General features: G+C 38.2%; 1 protein-coding gene across 2 annotated transcripts in view; it reads right to left on the bottom strand.

The window, feature by feature from the left end:
- The window catches only part of gtf2ird1 (GTF2I repeat domain containing 1), a 59,800-nt gene that overhangs the window by 4,632 nt on the left and 33,211 nt on the right, over positions 1–21,957 (bottom strand). For both annotated transcript variants that reach the window (XM_041801383.1, XM_041801382.1), the window contains exons 11-26: positions 21,684–21,810; positions 18,929–18,972; positions 18,589–18,669; positions 16,746–16,898; positions 13,118–13,171; positions 12,660–12,740; positions 8,997–9,180; positions 8,752–8,813; positions 7,139–7,210; positions 6,660–6,927; positions 3,811–3,839; positions 3,205–3,252; positions 3,012–3,089; positions 2,347–2,539; positions 1,964–2,001; positions 1,760–1,869 (exon numbers count right to left, since the gene is read on the bottom strand). In XM_041801383.1, the coding sequence (XP_041657317.1) occupies positions 1,760–1,869; positions 1,964–2,001; positions 2,347–2,539; positions 3,012–3,089; positions 3,205–3,252; positions 3,811–3,839; positions 6,660–6,927; positions 7,139–7,210; positions 8,752–8,813; positions 8,997–9,180; positions 12,660–12,740; positions 13,118–13,171; positions 16,746–16,898; positions 18,589–18,669; positions 18,929–18,972; positions 21,684–21,810 (1,622 nt within the window). The remainder of the gene's footprint in view (positions 1–1,759; positions 1,870–1,963; positions 2,002–2,346; positions 2,540–3,011; positions 3,090–3,204; positions 3,253–3,810; positions 3,840–6,659; positions 6,928–7,138; positions 7,211–8,751; positions 8,814–8,996; positions 9,181–12,659; positions 12,741–13,117; positions 13,172–16,745; positions 16,899–18,588; positions 18,670–18,928; positions 18,973–21,683; positions 21,811–21,957) is intronic.

Below are 21,957 nucleotides of genomic sequence, written 5' to 3'. Positions count from 1 at the left end.
AATTTTAATGTGGAAGAGCATTATTTTATTCCTCTGTTTAATAAGCCATCTTTTCAGTCAGATCGCTATTTTTATCATAAGAGGCATACAATCACACAATTTCAAGAATGCTTAAGCAATTCAAGCACCCCTATGAACTCTTCATATAAAACTTGCAGGTATAAAACTCAGAATGAATCATACTTCTAAAAGCAACTTCAGCAAGGGGAATATTATTAACATCTTTGCAGGTTTTCTAGTGAATTCGTGTCGAAGGATTATTAAATCACCTTGTTCTGTTAGATTTAGTTTTAACAAAGCTCCTCATCTTCTGTATGTAATAAAGTCTCATGCCCACTGGTTTCCTCTGGAGACACAATTTATTATCAAAATGCTCGATAGCAGGGTTATTTTACAATATCTGTTGAAAATAAAAAGCATGGATTATTCCTCTATACTTGGTATGCTTTAATTTTAATGAAAGATCAAATCTGACAGGTTACCTTAAGCATGGATTCACCATACCTGTGCAGTTTGGCCTTTCACACACAGTGTTGTAGGGTGATGAAAATGCACCTTTTAGAAAATGAAGTATTTTTTAAAGAGTGTCTACAGTGTTTACTAGACACAAATCAGAACTGACTTTTGATAAAGAAACTTTGGCCTTTATATCCTCCATTGTTTTCTATCCTTCCTTTTGCTTCAGCTCTAAATAAGGGTTGGCAATATGGGGAAAAAAAAATCGGAAATTGTTTTTTATGCCAATTGTTAAAGCCAATTTCAAGTTACTGACCAAAAAAAAAGCTTAAATCCCATAGAATTTCTTAAATGCACAAATACTAAGTTTAAAATTAAACTCTACATTTTTTTCTTTTTCTTCTGCAACAACCTGTGGTTCAAGCATGAAATATTAAGCATTTCACTTTTTTTTCAGCATTTCCAATTAAGGTCAATCTGGAGGTCTTCTCCCAGACATTCTAAATATTTTAAGCACAACATTTTTATCTCCCTGCATCCACAACGATAAATTATAATTTTGTGTCTTTTTCTTTGTTTTCAAATCTAGTTTAGTGTTCGCCAGGCAGATTTTTACACAGTAATGTTTATTTTAAAATGTGGACTAAAAGCAAAATTCATTTTGCTGTAGCTTTATACAAGCAGCCTGTTCATATTTATATGGCAGAGTTACATTAACTTTGTTTATAGACCAGTAAGGCTGGCGTTACACCAGGGGACTTAGTTAAAACTTTTTAAAAACTCTAAAAAGACTGACAACTGAGAGCGTCTCACATTTAAAGACAATTTGTCACCAAGTCACTGAGTTTTTAGTCTTGGACTTAGATTTTACAAAGACTATGAGTCACTAACTACAAGACTAGAATACGATACCTTTTAAGGTTATTTCCCATCATGCATCTGGTGGAAATTCACAACAACAGTTTTGGACAGAGAACAAGATGCAGAAGGAGATGAGGATCGCATTTGAGTTAATATCTCTTACAATCCGATGTTTTTAAATCATTTACATCGAGTAGAAACAAAAGGAAAGTTAAACACTGAAAACACCATTACCTTCTCCTCACAGTAGATCTGTTGTCACTGACAGGCAGTATCTGTATGCTGCTGTTGTCTTTATCTGTTTTCTCTTTATTGATTGACTGTAGACTAAATTGACCTTCTGTGTTAAAAAAAAAAAAAAACCTTCTTAAATCTTGAATCAAGTTTCTCTTGGCAAAGGGCAGTAAGAGATGTCTGCAGAACGACCCCTGTGCTAGCTTACCATCACTGGAATCTGATTGGTTGATATCCCCAGGTCAGAGGAGGCGGGTACTCTGTTGCTCTCTTGGACTCTCTTGCGCTTTCGTCGATTGGTGGAGGCGTTTGTTCCTACTGGAGACACACAGCAGATGTTTTTGTATTTTTATCTTGCATTACAGTACTGAATTTTCTTTTGATAAACACAAAAAAATGGAGAAACTCTTACCCGTGTTACAAGCTTGGCTACAGATTTCTGCAAAAGGTCTATGGGAGAGAAAAAGGAGAGCTTAACTTAACATGTCTTTTTCTGACAATAGAAAACAAAAACAGATTTAATTATGTCTTAAAAAAAGGAAATGCTCTGCCTACATTCTTTCATCATTGCTTAACTGCTTCAGCATCAAAATATTGTTCACTATTTCATGTAATTTACATTTGCAGCTGAGGATTTATTCTATGACATCTCAGAGGCTGGATTTAAACCCAAAGCATAAATAAACCATAATGAGCTTAACTACAGAGCAGCATAAAAACCCCAAATACCCCCCTGAAATCCACAGCTAGTGACAGCTAACAGGCTGCTGAATATTCAGGTGGCCCTGCACTCACTGTAGCTGGCTCTTGATGTTGAACGATACTTCGTCGGCAGCTTGAAGGATTTTCTCCAGGCACACAATGTCGTATGTGTTGGGGTTTCTGAAGGGGATATCGTCTGGAAGGCCACTGACTTCTACAGACTCTGGACTGCCACGGATTAGTTTGTACGGAACCACGACGGAGCGGTCTAAGCCCAGAGCCTCGCCTGATCACACAGCAAGAAAAAAAAAAACAGATCAAAAACACACACACACCAAGGCTGAGGTTAAGCTTTTTGATCACCTGCAAAGAGATGAAAATGAGGACACATGGTGGCTTTTTTTCTGTCACCTCCTCTAAAAATAACCGCTAAATAAATATGAATAATTAAAAATAAACTGTAACACCACATTTTTAAACATAAAAAACAAGGGGTAAGTGGAGTTTCCTTTAATTCATGAATGCAGGAAAGAGCAAAAATAAGTGCCTGATAAAAAAATGAAGTGAATAGATTAAACATTTTCTGTTTGGCTGCAACTCTAGGTGCATATTTGGTGATTTTTTAGATCAATTTTGGTGATACTGCACATATATACAACTTGTGGCTGATTTATATTCATTTAACTCATTCAGGGGAGTAAAAAGAAGCAAACAAATCTAATTTTTCAAGTTCCACACATGGCTCCCGGTATATTTACCATATTTCTTGTTAAAAAGTTCCTTGACTTGCTCTCGGAGGACAACTTTCTCCCCCATGCGGTTGATATCGTCTTCATCTGTCAGGTGCAAAAAGTTTAATAATCACTTTTAAACTGAGTTCTTTATGAAGAGAGAGCAGGAACTGTTCTAAAATTAATTTTATATGTCTAAATAAAAATGTGTTCTACTCACCACTTATCGAGGCGTAGGCCTTCTTTAGTAAAGTGACACGTCGAGGTGCTGATGATGAACAAAGCATGCGTTAAAACAAATACTTCACAACAAAGATTGCACCAATTCTAAAAATAAGGGCTAACACCTACAACAATGTTTAGTATAACAATCTAGCCAATGCAAATATCATCCTTTTTCATGGTGTAGCCCTCCTACTAGGGCAGAGATGTCCAAATTTTTCCCACTGAGGGCCATATACAGAAATATGTAAGAATGTTGGGGTCACTTTAATATCCACAAGGCGAGGTATATGACATTGATTAAGTCAGAAGCAGAATAAAGGAGGAGCTGGGGTGGAGGAGGGTTGCAAGAGCAGCTTGCAGAGAGGGAAACCAGTCATTGAGTATACTTGATGCTAGCATTAAACTGACTGGAAAAAAAAAACAGAAAAACATCAGCTACTGCCATATTATTTGCTGATGACTAATCAAGAGGGCTGATATTGACTGATACTGATGTTAAACTGATGTGTCAGTGCATTCCTTCCAACAACATTAAAGCAAGCAGTCTGAACTTCACTTGAGGAATGAAAAATTTTATAATGAAAAAAAGTTCTGCTCTTACCTGGTTTTGGAATGAGTCCTTGAAAAGGTCTGTAAATTAAAAGATCAATTTTAATAATCAAAGGTTATATTGATCAGATAAAACAGTTAAGAGAGAAGAGTTGAGAAGCTGTACTTCAAAAATCAGAGGTTATAGGTAATTTTCAGCCTCATGGACACGTTCAGAGCATAAAATACATGATGGAATTTGATTGACTTATATGCACTTATTTCAGCAGAGCATGAATGTCTTTAAATTGTTTTATTCTTTGGAGCAACTGGGTTCATAACCACACTGGCCAACACATTTACTTAGTTTTCTGACACAGCATATACAGTACATATACATATAGAGCCTCTTAAATAAAGAAGTTACGACAGTCACATCATTTTTTTTCTTTTATCCCATGCTGCGTCTTTGAACCTTTCACAATACCAAGATTGCTTCTATTCTCCTACTGATTTTTTAACACTCCTTTGTTCTCTTAAAAGTATTGATTTAAGCACTGTTTAGGTACCGCCACCATTTAAGTATCTGGTATTGGTAAAAACCCAGAACATTACCCAACCCTACTCACTCCATCATCACTCCCTCTTATGTGGAAAGGGTTACTTTGAGGTTCTCTATCTACATTTTTATCGACCCATATCTAAATTTCTAAAAAATACTGTCATATCTGAAATGTATTAGAAATCACTTTGGTATATAGGATGACGCCTGCTTTTAGAAACCTTTCAGGGGTAAAAATGTTTAAACTGTCCTATTGCAAGACAGTTCAGCCAAGTCCACAATGTGCTTTTTCTGTGTAGCTGTGTGGCTCTTTTAGTATCATCTGTTTTTGCTGTACAGAGTTTCAAATCTACTAACTACAGTACTGTGAAAAAGTATTTGCACCTTTCTTGATTTCTTTTTTTTGTTGCATATTTGTCTCACATGTTTCAGGACATCAAACTAATTTTGGTATTAGACAAAGATGACCCAAATAAATGAAAAAGTCAAGCCTACCTGGCCCTATGTGAAAAAGTAATTGCCACCTAACCCTAATAACTGGTTGTGCCACTCTTTGCAGCAGCAAGCAAGCATTTGTGATAAGTAGTAGTGAGTCTTTCACATCTCTGTGGAGGGATTTTTGGCCTACTCTTCTTTGCAGAGTTGCTTTAATTCAACCACACTAGAGGGTTTTTGAGCATGCCATGGCATGACAATCTGACTGAAGTTTGGACTTTGACAAGGTCACTCCAAAATCTTAATTTTTTTTTTTTTTAAGCCATTCAGAGGTGGACTTGCTGGTGTGTTCCCTATCACTGTCCTGCCAGATAACCTGTGTGCTTGAACTTGAGGTCATGAACTGATGACCAGACATTCTTCTTCAAGATTTTTTGGTAAAGAGCAGAATTCACGGTTCCATCCATCACAGGTCCTGAAGCAGCAAAGCATGCCCACACACAACCGCTGCTATGACTTTTGGCATGACATTCTTCCTGCAAAATGATGAAACGGCACACACACCTTCCAAAAAGTGCAACTTTTGTCTCATCAGTTCACACAGTATTTTCCCAAAAGTCTTGAGGATGTTTTTGGTATATGTGAGACGAGCCTTCGTGTTCTTTTTTGTTCAGCAGTGGTTTTGGTCTGATGATGTTATTCTGAGCTCTTTTCTGACCTCCTGGATGAGTTGTTGATGCACTCTTGGTTCCTGAGGAGTTTAAACACAGTTCCAAGTTTTCTCCATTTGTGGATAATTGCTCTCACTGTGGTTTGCCGGAGTCCCAGCTACTTAGAAATGGTTTAGTAACCCTTTCTAGACTGATAGATGTCAATGAGTTAGTTTCTCGTCTGTTCCTGCATTTCTTCAGATCGTGGCCTGATATGTAGCCCACTTCACTTTGTCAGACAGGTTCTATTAAAGGGATTTCTTGATTCAACGGGTCTGGTAGTAATCAGGCCTGGTTGCAGCAAATGAAACTGAACTCAGCTTTCCAAAAGATGTGGTTACAGGTAATTCATGATCAAACAAGGGGGGTCGATTACTTTTTCACATAGGACCAGGTAGGTTTGGATGGCTTTTACCCTAAATAAATGAAACCATAATTTTAAGAAACAACACCTTGTATTTACACAGGTTATCTTTATCTAATATCAAAATATGTTTGATTATCTGAAATGTTTAAGTGTGACAAATGTGACTTAGATGCAAGTATAATTAAAGTGTAGATGCACTGTGAAAGCACAAAAATGTAATGATGGTAAAACTTTGTTACAGAACTGTTAAGAACTGCAATCTGCAGCAAATGTGTCTTTTTAAAAAGACATGGGCCCTTTAGTCTGATATATTTAGAAATGTTAAAATAAACCAACTTTACACTGAACTTCTTTCTTTTTCAGTTATAAAACTGAACTTGTCAGACTAAAAGAAAATCTGGGGATGTTCCCTCCAGCTACTGAAAGTTATGCAACTTTATATTGAATTTTTTTAAGACGTCTCTGTACTCAATAATTAATCAGAAAACATGTTCATGAATTATTTTATAAGCATTTTGACTTTATTGGAATGCTGAAACTTTTGACCCAATTCTTCAGATTTTTTTAGTTATTTTGCCACTTGAAGATGTTTTCTATCCAAGAGCATTTTCATTTGTTGTGTGTCTGTCTAAGCTGTTCACCATTGCCAATGTTCTTGACTTGTCTATCAACCAACTAGATTTTGTGACTTGAATGACCATTTCTAAAACATGCTATGGACATATTAAGATAACACCTGGTCTTAGAGTCATTTAAACACAAGTTACCTTCACCTGTAGTAAGTGTTATTTGGAAGGTCAAAAAATAAGTAACCTGTATTTGAGTGATGTTGTGAGGTTGATTCCCACCTGGTGATGGTGAAACTGATCTTGTCAGCGACCGCTAAGATCCTCTCCAGATTCTGGGAGCCAAAGGTGCAGGGTTTTCTAAACGGGATGCCAGGGGGAAGGCCCTCAATGATGACTGAGTCGGGGTTGTTTTTGATCCTCTTGTAAGGCACTTGGACGGGGTACTTGATGCCCAATGCCTCCCCATACTTCCTGTTGAACAGATCCTGGACCTGCTCTCGCAGCGTGTTGGCCAGGTCAATCCTGGACAGTTTGGATTCCAGGCACTCTGGAGACGAGAGACAGAGAACACTTTGAAGTTTCTTTATTTATTCAAACAGTCTGCTCTAGCTTTCCAGTCCTTTTTTTATTTTTAAGTTTCAAAAGAGAGGGGATGATGAATGTCGATACACAAAGCTGATTTATGTTGAAACAATATACAGCTCAAAATCTCAGCTTCAAAGAGCTGACTGAAGATAGTTCTTGGAACTTAAACACACCTGAGAATCCAGGTCTCTTGGATACAGCTGCAGTGTCCTCTGTTACCGGCGTGGTGTCCTTGGCATCCAGCTCTTTGGAGAAACATTTTAAATGTTAAACTTTTGTGTTTGTCATTTCTTAAAGATTAACTGAACACAACAAACATCCAGAGCGCCTCTTCGTTCCAGCAGGCGAGCTTGGTCACAAATAAAAGGTAGAGATAGCTGCAGGAAATCCCTGTGAGGACTTTTCTTTTTCCCTTAGAAGAGCAGTTTCAAAAATAGCGCATGAACTAGATTTGACCTCATAATTTCATGCATGCAGAGGACAGTGCAAATAGCATCTTAAACCGGCATTATGTGCTACCAGATGGTGGATTTTCTCCACACAGGCCTCCTACTGACTGCCAAGAAACCAATTTATCTACAGAGAAAATATTTCAAAATGTGGAATGGCTGCATGCTCATATCCTTGAGATATGTTAACTACATGTACAATGGATTACAAAATAACAGCTTGTGTGCATATGCTGAGGTTCCACAAAGCTAGAAAACTTCTTGACATTGTTTACTGAGAAAACAATAGCAAGCAGCAATGAGAATTACACCTTTTAACCTAGAAGCATCTTGATAACTGTTGCACTCTAAACAGAGATTAACATTATAATATTATTTAAGCTGCTGCAACTAACCACCAGCTTTTGATTGCCAAAATCTTAAAAATACACACACTAGAATTATAATGCCAAGAGAGGCTAGGATACTCTTAAAAGAGATGCAATTCCCATCCTTCAAAGTGAGGTAGGACAGACATAAATAAAGTAATGTTTTGTTTACTAGCGGTAGCACCAGTACATGCTGCATGTACACAACCAATCTAATCCGAATGAAGGCAACCCAGTCACCTCCAAATGCAGTCAAGAGTTTTTACTACACATTGACTTTCATCCAAACAAAGCATTAAGGATTACCACTTGGTATCTGAATGCCCAAAACAGATATAAATCCATCTTACATCATTATGTGAAAGGGATATAACAAAGGGAAATTAATGAGACTTTAAAAAAACACAAAAATTGAATATCATGGTCATTTTTTTTATCAAGACTTACACAAAAAAATGATCTTTAAGGTACAAGATTAAGAGAATTTTTTTAAGTGTTTTTTGAGCACTCTTCAATGAACAAAACTCTGACAAATCCATGCCCTAAATTTTATTAACATGATGTTAAAAGGTTGTCTTATTTGGACTGAAAGATTACATGATAATACAGCGTCATTTAACACAGTAATTCTCAACTGGTGGGTTGGGACCCTAAAGTGGGTCTTGAAGCCATTTATTATTGTGCCCTGTAAAAAAAAATACATCAAAAGTGCATTAAATGAATTTAAAACATTTTTTTCCATGATTTATTTCTGCAGTCACATGGTTTTAACCTTCAGAGTTCCAAACTGCACTATTTGTTTCATTTCATCTGGTTGGTTGAAAACTTTCAGAAATTGGGGGCCCAATTTTTCATGAGGGAGTTGATGGTGGGTCCTGGGGCTAGAGCAGTAGAAAATCACTGATTTTAAAGTTATTTAAATTCTAATATAAAAATGCCAAAAATGATGCAACTGTAAGACAATCATACCTGAATCACAAACAGGCATGGAAGGCATCTCTTGTTTTACTGGCTCTGTTAACAGCTCAGGCCTGCAGTCAAAAAAAAAAAAGATTATTACAGTATTTACAAAGCAGTGAATGGATCCCTTAATTAAAGTGTCAAATCTCATCAAAAGAACTGCTGATACAAAAGTGATGAGTTGTTAATCGCAGATGTGGTTTGTGTCTGAAATGATGTACCAATAATACTATGCTTACTGAATGCTCTCCTACCTTTTAATGACAAACTGGATGTTGGTGCTCACAGCCAGGATCTTGCGTAGTTTAGCTGCTCCAAAACAGTTGGGCCGTCTCAGAGAGATTCCCTCTGGCAGCCCGGTGACGTACAGATCCTCCGGGTACATCTGAAACTTGGAGTACGGCACCTTGGCTGGTTCAGGAAGACCCAGAGCTTCAGCTAAAGAACATGGGATAGCAATAGAAGTGTGAAACTTTTTTAAACTGAACCCATGTTAAAAAATAAGCTGAAGCATGAATCACTACAATGGCAACATGGATTGTATTTTAGGTCTGAGCTACGTATTTTCTGACTGAGGAAAAGTTAAATAAGACAAAAGGTTATAAAGAAAAAATTGCTGGTGAGCCACAGTCAAATGATAAATGGACTGAAGCTTGCAAAGCACTTTTCTAGTCCTCTTACAACTCAAAGCACTTTTACACCTACCCATTTATACCCTTTTGCGCCATTCACCTTCATTCACACATTGATGGCAGAGGTTGCTATGGAGAATTGGCCGTCAGTATTAACTAATCCCATTCATTTGCACGCCACCAATGCAGCAGTGGGAGCAAACTGGGCTTCAGCATCACGCCCAAGGGCATATTTTGCATGTGACTGCAGGAGCTGGGGATCAAACCCACAACCTTCTGATTCTACCCACTGAGCCACAGTTGCCCCTATTCAAGCGCTTATTCTGCTTGTCAAATATATAAAAAGGTGAAATTATTAGGTCAATGTACTTGTGGTAAATGATTGGGTTCCCCGTGTCTCTTTGGTGTATCAGCTGTGAAAAACAAATGAAGCCCTAATGCAGCATGCACGTGTAGTTTTTCAAAGGCTTTTTAAAAACTTCAAATAAAAATGTCCTTCAGTCGAGAACCAATTCTTTACATCCTCTGTGACCTAATATCTCCCATGATTCATTGCATATCCAACAGGTTGAAATTTTCTTTCACCACTTACCACCACCATCTCTAATTTTAAAGGTGAACAAATATGATGCACTCTATTTTCACAACAAATGTCTGAAGGTGTCTTTATTGATGGTTTTGCCTTCAGTTATCCTTTAATGTATTTTTGTATTAATGCATTTCAGTGGTGTGATGATGTTTCTCATGTTTCTTATTTTTTGGCCAAGCAAATTTCCCTTCAGGGGGCAATAAAGTTGATGTTAAAGTCAAAGTAAAACAGGAGATGTTTTTAATATCTACACTGGTTTTAATTTTGCATTATTTTGTTGCTCTTTCTATGGTTTAATATTCAAAACACCAAACCATAGTTCAAATTAGGAAATGGTTTCTCTGATTATTGCATCTAGGACTTCTTGTTGCTTTTGTTATTGTTCAACAGAACCTGAACCGAACTGTGACTCCAAAACTGAGATATGGACCAAAACCATGGCCCCTGTTAGACCCCTTCTTTATTAAACACATTTTTTTATTTACAGGTATATCTCAAAAAATTAGAATATCATAAAGAAGTTCAATATTTTTTGTCACTCTTTTCTGAAAGACTGATATATTTCAAGCCTTTATTTCTTGAAATTTTGATGATTATGGCTTACAGAAATGAAAAGCCAAAATTCAGTGTCTCAAAAAATTAGAATATTACATAAGATTAATAAAAAAGGATATTTAAAACAGAAATGTCAGGCTTCTGAAAAGTATGTTCATTTCTATGCCTTCAATACTTGGTTGGGCCTCCTTTTGCATGAATTACTGCATCAATGCGGCGTGGCATGGAGGCGATCAGCCTGTGGCACTGCTCAGGTGTAATGGAAGCCCAGGTTGCTTTGACAGCGGCCTTCAGGTCATCTGCATTGTTGGGTCTGGTGTCTCTCATCTTCCTCTTTACAATACCCCACAGATTCTACGGAGTTCAGGTCAGGCCAGTTTGCTGGCCAATCAAGCACAGTAACACCATGGTCATTGAACCAGCTTTTGGTACGGTGGGCAGTGTAGGCAGGTGCCGAGTCCTGCTGGAAAATGAAATCAGCATCTCCATAAAGCTTGCCAGCAGAAGGAATCATGAAGTGCTCTAAAATGTCCTGGTTAATGGCTGCGTTGACTGTGGACTTCAGAAAACACAGTGGACCAACACCAGCAGATGCCATGGTAGCCCAAATCATCACTGACTGTAGAAACTTCACACTGGACTTCAAGTAATGTGAGTTCTGATTCTCCACTCTTCAAGGTCCTAGAGTCTTGATAATACCCCAGAGAGAATCTCTGGGGTATTGTAAAGAGGAAGATGAGAGACACCAGACCCAACAATGCAGATGACCTGAAGGCTGCTGTCAAAGCAACCTGGGCTTCCATTACACCTGAGCAGTGCCACAGGCTGATCGCCTCCATGCCATGCCACATTGATGCAGTAATTCATGCAAAAGGAGGTCCAACCAAGTATTGAAGGCATAGAAATGAACATACTTTTCAGAAGCCTGACATTTCTGTTTAAAATATCTTTTTTTTATTAATCTTATGTAATATTTTAATTTTTTGAGACACTGAATTTTGGCTTTTCATTTCTGTAAGCCATAATCATCAAAATTTCAAGAAATAAAGGCTTGAAATATTTCACTCTATGTATAACAAGTCTATATAATATATGGGTTTCACTTTCAGAAAAGAGTGACAAAAAATATTGAACTTTTTAATGATATTTTAATTTTTTGAGATTTACCTGTATGTATAGAAAGCAATACACATCAAAAACCTAAAAATTAAATCCCATATTTTCTTAAAAAACAACATTTTGAGCTTGATTGTGCACCACAGGGCTGGTGTTTTACAAGCTGTATGAGAAAATAAGTCCAGGTGAGACAAAATGGTTAAAAAAAGCTTAGGGCTCAGAGGGTTAAAGACTCTGGAAAGTCACCCAAGTTAGAGAGTCTAGAGAAGCTGCTGTAAGTGTTACAGAGGCATGGAAAGCATCATTAGAACTGCACAATGGAGGGCTTCCAGAAGAAAAAAACTGTACTTGGCTATAATTTTACAGGTCAAATGTTATCTAAATTTTCAGAACCTGTGCCTTTTCTTGTTTTATACAACGTCCATCTCAGAGGGTGAATATTGTGTACTCTGAACCCATTGTAGAGTTGTATAACAAAAATAATGACTTTCTGCATGATTCAGTTTGAAATTATATACCAAAGAAATGATGAGAAAACTAAAGGAAAAAGACCAAGACTGTGTTAAACTGTTTATAACCATTAATTTAAGTATTTTGTCTATCAGTTTCTGTTGGTTACCAGTGGTAAAAAAGAAATATTGACAAAATTTCAGCATATTGCCCAAATTTCCTCACTTACATCCACATCTTAACTGACATTTCAAAATTAAATCATACTTTTAAGAACACACTATAAACTTAAGCATGGCAGCACTTTCCTAAAAATCATCTGACATATAATTAGCATTCATCCTCTTCCTCCTTCCTTATTTGCCCCATGCTAAGCCGACCAACTCCACTATATTCAATTATTAAATAAAACTTCAAAGTTGAAATATTGATATTAGAAAAGACTATAAAAGCTCATCACTTCACTTCCTGTTCACTGTTAAATGATGTGTACATGAGGGAGAGATTAGAGTTTCAGTGCAAAATTAATGTGCCTGACCTCACTTGATATCCCGGTGTGAATGTGAATAACTTACAAAACTTAATGCTGAAGATGCTCTCCACTTGTCTCCGAAGCTGAAGAATCATTTCACCGATGTCTTCCACCAAACTGCCCGCTAAACAGAAGAAAAGACTCAATGAGTATTTTTATGTGAGGTCAGTGGGAGTCCTCACAACTCTGACCTCCTCTCAACAGCTTTATTTTGATAAATTTGACCTGCCCCTCCCTGACCTGGTAATGAAAAAGACTCTGTGGTGCATTTATCACCAGAGAGCAAAATAAATGGACACACAGAAGACAAATAGTAAGGTGTAAAATGGGTCTAATAAGACACAGAAGCTAAAATTGCCTGGGAAAATAAAGTTTTAACCTGCTTCTATTATTCTTGTCTGGCACTTTACAGAGTAACATTTTCACACAGTAATATGATGGTAAAAAAAATCAGAGGGTTTAATTCATCTAGCTGGGAGTGGATGAGTCGGTCCACCATACCTTCAGAGGATCTTCTTATGCTCTGCGAGGCCGTGCTCGGGGACAAAGCTTCAGCTGCAATGTCAAATAAATCACATTAGCAGAGTAAACATGATTTCAAACACTGACAGAACAAAAGACTCACATATGTGACACATCACTGAAGTCATCAAGGAAAAGAAGAAACTACAGTTGTGGTTTAACAATTGTCTACACTGCGCATGGTAAGGCCTTTGACTGTATAGAGTATAGATGATGCCTGGGTGACATCACTCACTAGCTACTGAAGCTGTCTTTTGAATGCAAGCTGTGGCAATCAATATTGAAACTGCTGCCGCAAGACAGAGAAACAGACAAATAGGTACAGATGTGGCTGGTCTGAAGCCCCCTGAAAAACAGCTACAGCTCTGCAGTAAAATCTGCCAGTAATGCAAAACTTACAGCTCCCTTAACACCAAAACAGAGGAGTTATAATGAAATCCCCATCCTATGCCCATAGATACTCATTACCTACTCCCTACTTCCTGTACAGGGAGCTGTGTATAAAAGACTACATAAGGAACTCATCAGCAGTAAAAAAAAAAAAGGATGAAAATAATGAATTCAGGCAATAATTGGGCTTTGCTGTTTCACTTTTAAAATGTGAAGCTATGGCAGCCAGGGAACAATGATACATAATGTTAGGATTTCACTGGTAATAATCAGAATACTACACTACTGCTTAAAAATCGTAAGTATGTGAAAAGTTCTCTAAGTTTTTAGCAAAACATTATTCATTATCATGCCACATCTCATTTGTTTGTGAATACAAATGATGATCTCATGCCTGTAGTCATCCTAAGGAAAAACACCTCAATCTTTTCCACTTTTTGGAAAAAAAATATTCACGATGGTAGAAATGCCTTACTATTGACTTTAGCACTTTTTGCACAAGGTAAGTATTACCAGTGGACCTCTGATAACATGTGAATTACCACGTGACATAGTGTTTGTTGTGATGCACTCACACCAGATAGACAAAGTTTGTAATGTACTCAAATTTTCTGACATGTCTGACAGAGAACATGAAGGTGCTGCATGGCTGCAGCAATGAAAACATACATAGTTTTTCATTTCTGAACTGCAGACAAAATGCAATGCTGTGCATGCATTTTGCAAGTGGCATTTCCTTAATGTATCTTACACATACTGTATACTAGAGTTTACAATAGCTGACCATGATCATTAAAATGGTGAACGAACTCCCCTCGCTCTCTACCAGAGAGCTCTTTACCAGAAGTCCCTGTGTAATCCTATGTTCTAGATTCATGCTGGTTATCCCCCTCTCATCTGTCTGTCACGTATGAAAGCGGTCAAATGTCACTTTCTGCTCATGAAAGCTTTAAACCATTCTGCATTCTGGAGAAAAATGTCTCAAGTCTCTCAAATGATCTGTCCTCCATCCTTAGTCCAACCAGAAATAGTTTCTGACAAGCCATACGACCTTCCTTAAGATCTTAAACTGCTCTGAGGACCGAGAAGAAAGGGCAGAAATCTGACAACTAGTGAGCAAGGATGCATAAGTGCAGGCTTTCTGGAAATGTTTAAACTGAAAGATAAATAATCAGCTGTTTAAGCAGACTGACAGCAGACACTGCCATCAAAAATGGATATTGAGTTGAACTTATTTTATTTTCATTTTATTTACTATCAGAGTATGAAAGACATTTTATTTTGAAAAATGACCAGATTTTTTCGGTTATGCAAGCTGTCTGAGCCTTTTGACTTCTTGACAAGTCAAGACCCCTGTCCCGGTCACATGACACCCAAAAACTAATCCTACAAGTTACTTCAATGAGTAAAAAGCAAACGTCATTGGAGAGCTTCTTTGCAAAGAGGAAAAGGATCCATGAGGGGACAGAAGTAGAGCCTACAAATGCAAAGTTAAAGAAATCTGTATTCAAAGGCAATACCAGGAGCTCTACTTAAAATACAAGGTATTGGGACAGGCGATTCTTGTGCACCCACTGATTCAGCATGATGGTGGGTTGTAGTTTTTTTGCACTTTGTTTTAATGCTGTTTGTATCGTTTTATTTATGCGTATTCACCCCCAACAAATTAATAGCCAGTCCATGAAAATGTTGTCTTTCATGAAACCGGTCCACGGCAGACAAAAGGTTGGGGACCGCAAACTTAAAACATATTCCTTCGGTCCTCTCTTATCTACATGTTTGCAGTGTGATGTTTTGGCTCATAATCAAGCATTATTGGCAAAAATGTAACACTTAATACTAGGTTTAACTGTAAATCCAACCTTGAGGCATTTACAAGTCCTACATTCTAATAACTGTTTGAGTCTGGCTCTGTTGAGCCACCATGTTCATAATATTTACATCAAAACCTACAATACATTTGTACATATTGGAATGAAAACAAGTAATGTGTAAACTCTCTTATTTAGAGATTAATTCAGAGTGCATAATAAATGGTGGTCACACCTTATTTTGGCAAAATCCCCTATTGACAAGATTCTTTCGGTTTTGGTAATGCATAGGACAAAATTTCCCATATTTACTTTTATTATTTTCTAAAAATGATTACATTTGCAACAAAAGACTACAAAATAAAGGAAAAAATAACAGCAAATAATGCTAAATGTGACATTTACTGCACTTACCTGTATTTGGTTTCCTTTAGAGGTCATTTGTGAAAGAAAAAGAAACTTAAATAAAGCACAATAAAATCAACAAAATAAAACAAAACTCCTACTGAGAGCACTGTATGCCAAGCCCAAGACCGCATTGAGTATACTCCACATTTTCATTGTTAAAGTCTTTTATTTAACCACTGAAAATTGCCTAAATTATGTTTTCATCTCTTTCATACAGATTTAATTTTTATGCCTGCTGTTCTTTATGATACCACAACCACTTTTGGTGACTGTGATCAGACACAAATGTTCAATTTCTAGCCTTTTAAAGGGCTCAAGTCTTTTTTATTCCCGAAGAGTTTTAACACATAAATCCTACTTCAATAAAACTTTAACTAGACGGACTTAAACTGAGGGCAGTGTGGTTAAGTAACAGTGAAGTCTACTCAAATGGCTTGGTCTAGTCTCCTATATGTTGTGTTAGATGGAGGGAGGATTTTGGAGTATTTGAAGGATCTCTGAGGAGCAGTCTGGCTCTCAAACATATTAACTAATTCTAACTGGTTGAGGCAGTGGGACTATGGAAAAGTGCAACTCCAGATCTGTAAAAATGAACCATGCATCAGCGTTCAAAGATTAAATTGGCAAAGGTATAAGTTTGCAGAAGAGGAAGATTAAAAACTGGCACCATGGAGTCTGTAAAAATTGTAGCAGCTGATGCAATCTGCCTTTTACAGATTAGAGCTAGGTGCTGTATTTGTAGGACTGGGAGAAGAGAGGCACTACGGGACAGATGAGGGGAGTGGGTGTTCTTAAGGATGGGGGTTGCAGCTACAGGTGGCTGGGGAGTTTAAGGAGAGTGGAAGAAAAATGTGAGGAGTATTATTAAATGTGTGGCAGCTTACTTAGTTCCTTTAAAAAAGTGGGGGTGGCATTGGTGGGCGCTGAGTTGCATTTGAAGAGCTGCAGTGAGAAGAGGGAGGTGTAAAGGAGGTAAGAGCGGACAAGGCTAACATTACCTGCATGGTTTTCCATCGGGTGGTGGGGAGCAGAGGGAGCAGGGGGTGCAGGGGGTGCAGGGGGAGCAGAGGGTGAGGCTGTAGATGGACACGCTGCAGCTGCGACTGGCTCCGCTACAGAGTCGTTCGGCTCCTCTCCACTGGTACCCGGCTCTGGGGAAACAAGCAAGATTTGCGGTATTTTGGTGTGTTTAGACATCATTTAAGCAAACTCTTGAAAATTTCCATCAGGACAAGCTACATGTGTGAATGCAGCAAGACAAATTCTTCACCATGGCTTTAATCTTTAACAGGAAATATAAAGACACATTAATGAGAAAATGTGCATAGTAAAGGTGCGTCCTACTCTTATCAACTTGCAAGAATGTGCTTAACCACTCATTTACTGATACTGTGAATAAGTTAAGTAAACCAAGGCTCTGCTAGCTGTGCTTGCATGGGCATGCCAGTGAGATCTTGTAAAACATAGTTTTTTAACACCTGGTGGTAATACTATACACCCCAGTAAAATCTGGAGAGGGTTTGAGGGTACTAAGAATATACACTGCCCAATTCTAGTCCTATCTAATAAAGGCAAAAACCCAAAAATAATCTTAAAAAATAAACAGACACACTTCCGCTTGTGTCCATCAGCAGGGTGATCAAGAAACAGACTTGAGGCTCATTCTACCAATGTGGATGTACATACTTGCTAAAGCAAGGTAAATATGGCTCTATTTTTATCAATTTCCTGTCTATTTTTGCCAAGAACTGCATGTGGAGAAAATGGGCAAGCCTTCTATTCTCTAGATTTTCCATGCATGAGACGTGTATCAGGCATGGTACTCTAGCAGGCAGTTTGAAAGCCCTAACTTGTTACAAACACAATGAAAATCCAGCCGTGTCGTGACAGGATGTGCATCTCACCAATGCAGTCTAAAACCGCCTCAATACTTTGGGTCATTGTGATGCTGAAAGGTGAAGTTCATCTTCGGATTTTGAGCTGACGCCTGAAAGGCTGTGGCAAAACTGACTGGTATTTCTAAATTCTATAACTCACCAAACCTCAACTAAAACTCCATTTCTAGCTGAAGAAAAACAGCCCCAAAACCACAATGCTGCCACCACCATGATTCACTGTGAGAGCAGGGTTCATATATTTGTTGCGATTTTGTAGCCTTAATATGTTTTGCTGTGGCGCTGGGTGATAAGATGGAGGACTTTTGTTGTGAGTAAAAGCATCTAGCCTGGCTACATTTTGCAAAGACATGCATCAATTCTCCCAAAAGCATGTGGTAAATGACAAAGATAACAATATACATCAACCATGGTATGCATGGCAGTCCAGTTATTTTGTCAGGGGTGTGTACTTTTCAGATCCACTGTATCTTCACTTAAGATACAGTTGTTTATTGTATTGAGCAAATGTTTGAAACTTGTACAGCCTGTTGGAGCAAAGACACAGAAACTAAGCCATGTACTGCTTCACACAGGGCTGTATTAACAAGTATTTTAGCCACTTAAGGAGTCATAAGTGAAACATTCAATATCAGAGCGAGGATGAAACATGTCAGCAGTGTCACAGTAACAGTATGGTGTCCTTATTTCTGGCACTACACTGGATAAAATCAGCTTTTTGGATCTTAACAAATACCTTAAACAACCCCACTTCAAAAATCCAGCTATCCTTTTTAAGTCTTGCTGAGGACATCATGGCTTTATAAATGTGAGACTCTGGCATTGTATCAGAGTCCTGTAATATGTCACTGATAATGCAGCAACACTAGATCTCCTGATACTTTATATATTTTAAGAAGTGGACCGTTTTCAAAGCTAATGGCTGCCTGAGCGTGTGCACACTTACCTGGCACCATCACTTGAACGACTTCCCCATCTGGAGGCTCCGTTTTAATCCGTTTCAAAGGAATGCAATCTCCTGAAGGACCTGCGGGGATTGAGGAGAGAGTTCCCATCGGTGTGTGGCACTATGTTTTATGGCGGTGTTAAACAGATTTAAGTAGGTGATAGAATGTGTTTGAAGTGACTCGGCTGCTAAAACATGATGGGAAATTTTCTTTAGAGGCTTCCAGGGACTGTTAACATCGCTTTAAAACTTTAATTTGATACCTGGGGCTCGAACTTCTCACAGCAAAGGCTGAAAAAAGGGGGATTTGTGATGTATTTTTGCTTGTATTTGCACATACCTGCTTCACAGTCGGCCAGCGGGCTCACACATGCACTTGTTGATCTGTGAAATTGGATAAAACACACTCAGGTGAAAAAAATTAAAAAACTGGTTCAATAAATGAACATAAGCCTCTTTATGTCTCCACTCTTTGGTGAATTTTATACCAAAACTAAATACTGATTCTCCAGCAGCAAACAGGCTGACCTTGTTAAAGTCTCAATAACTTCCAGAAGAAAAGTTATAAACCAGGTAATAGGTGTCTCTTCAGGCAGCTGATGTCATTTTACTTGAATTACATGAAAAGGACCCCCTACCTGCGATTGCTAAAGGCATCAATTGTTAAGCCTCAGTCTGCGCTAAATGAAGGTGAAAAACACTTTTCAGACCTGCTGTTCCCCTTTAATGCTGTCATGTTTTACCTAGCAGCTGTTCCTTAACTCTGAATATAAAATCCGGGCTGAGCTGAACCAGAGTACCTATGATTTTCCAAAACATCTTTTAAAAATAGAAAAAATATTCCTGCTGTGGAGTTGACCTCTCTGTCCAATAGTTTAAATCCTGTGAAAGGTAAGAGGGGACTTCAAAACTATCACCACACAGAAAGGCAACTGACACCATCCACAGGCGCTCTGCAAATAATGTGATGAAAAAATAAAGTCCACACATGTAGGGCACAGTAAGGGTTGGATGTGGTGAGTAGGCATGATCTAGGGTATCGTCAGAGTGGGTAGTAGGGTTGCCACAAGCCCCTGGTCATGCTGTGGATGTCCCAGGGGCCTGAAAAACCACTAATAGTTTTTGGGTGTTATACCAGGGGTGAAAAGCTGAGGAAAAAGAGATGCCGTCAAGCTTGACCTTGGCTGCAGAGCCACACGTGTCTGTTGAAATGCGTCAAGTTTGATTCTGCACATGAAAAGCCCACTTGGCTTCCATTTGAAGTTTTTTGCAAACTAAAAGTGGGCATTCATGTGTTTTGCACTGAGTAGAGGGATCCATCTAGCCTCTCTGCCATAAAGCCCAGATCAGTGGAGGGCTACCGTGATGGTTGTCCTTCTGAAACCTTGTCCCATCGCCACACAGGATCCCTGGAGATCTATCAGAATGACCATACGGTTTTTGTTCACCTGTCTTACTAAGGCCTCTCTCTCCTGATTGCTCAGTTTGGGCAGGCAACCAGCTCTTAGAAGAGTCCTGGTTGTGCAAAACGTCTTCCATTTGAAAACTATGGAGGCCATTGTGCTCTTGGGAACCTTCAGTGCAACAGATTTTTTGTAGCCTTCCTCAGATCTGTGCCTGTCAACAATCCTGTCTCTGAGATCTGCAGACAGTTCCTCTGACCTCATGGGTTGTTTTTTGCTCTGACATGCTTTGCCAGCTGTGAGGCCTTCAATAGAGAGGTGTGTGCCCACTGAAATCCTGTCCAAGCAATTTAATTTACCATCGATCAAGAGAAACTGGAGGCATCTGAGCTAAATTTCAAGTGTTTTTGTAAAGGCTCTGAATACTTGTGTCAATGTGAGAAATCAGTTTTTTGTTTCTTATAGATTTGCAAAAGATTCTAAAATTCTGTTTTGACTTTGTAATGATGGGGTACCGAGTGTAGATGAAAAAGAATAACAACAAAATTAAATGATTGTCACATCAGTGTTGATGGTTTAAACTGATACAGCTTGGGACTGCCACAGTCGTGGCTTACAGGAGACTCTGAAGAAGAGAAGTGCTCTAGTTTTTGCTGCTTCTCAAGTCGTCACTCATGACTAAATCATTTAGCAACACTTGTTAAACAGGTCTTCTAGCAAAAAAATATTACAGTAAGCACACTAGGCCAGTAGTCTTTATGGATTTTAAGGTAACCTGCACATAATTCAAAAGGAAATTTCAGCCTTGCCAGATAAATTACTGAAAACCATGGTGCTGTGTCCTTTGCCGGCCTACACACATTTAATCCTGGGACAGCATAGACGGAAGCATATTTTAGAAAAACGTCCAAATAAGGCAGAATTACAATATGAATCAAAGGCTGTCACAAAAATTAAGCAAATTACAGGTAGCAGCTGTGCAAAAATGTAAATACATTCAAGAAAACTATAAATATGAACTCTTTAATTCAGTAAAGACAAAGAGAATTGTTGTATATACAGTGCTTAACAAATTTATTAGACCACCTGTCTCAGAGACCATCCAGCATCAGGAAGTGCTTTAATGCGGACTCTTTCATTTTCAGTGAGCTCTCCACGTTTTACCATTTTGAACAGGAATGAGGAATTTCAAACTGAATTCACCTTTTTATACCCAAATTTGAGCCAGCTCACTGGGCTTCTCTGAGAAGTCAGAAATTAATCAAGCATAACATTCAACCACTAAAACGAATTTTTCTGTTCAGGAATGCAAGTAAATAACTATAATTTGACATATTAATCAAGAAATAATAATGTGCGTTACTATTTTTTCATTTTATTGTAAATCAGTAAATTTGAAAATTCATGGATAACAATAATAATTATATTTTAGCATTAAAAATATCATTTCGGTTAAAGAGCTTCTACATATTGGTGTATTAACCATTGCAGACACATAAAAAGTGATTTTGGTAATTACCAATGCTGTTAATTTAGGGCAGCTGTGGCATAAAACTTACTTTGGGTGGTGGTCTAATAAATTTGTTAAGCACTGTAAATGCTTTAAATATTGGGTGCATTTCACTTGCTCACATTTGTTCCTTTAAAACAAAGTCTGAAGGGTTGTGCTAAGTGTGTGGGCTGTGCTCTGACCTGCTGCTGTGAGGGTTGCTGACCAGCTCGACTGCGGTGGGCAGGATGCACAGACTGTCAGGGAAGCCGTCTTCAGGCATGGAGCCCAGGTCATGCTTGCCCTCCTCTCTTGCAATCTTGCCAGCAGCTTCAACAAACAAGACACAAGAGATAAACAAACCCTTCATCCCATTAGCCAAGGACATCTGTGGGGAGTAAATATATAAATAAAGACTTGACAGGGCACTTTTCTGTTATCTGCTTACTGTAATTAACTGAAGAAATACTGACAATA

Source organism: Cheilinus undulatus, linkage group 12, assembly GCF_018320785.1.
Source record: "Cheilinus undulatus linkage group 12, ASM1832078v1, whole genome shotgun sequence".
NCBI lineage: Eukaryota > Metazoa > Chordata > Actinopteri > Labriformes > Labridae > Cheilinus > Cheilinus undulatus.
Note: the sequence above shows the minus strand (reverse complement) of the source record. Positions and strands in the feature narration are given on the sequence as shown.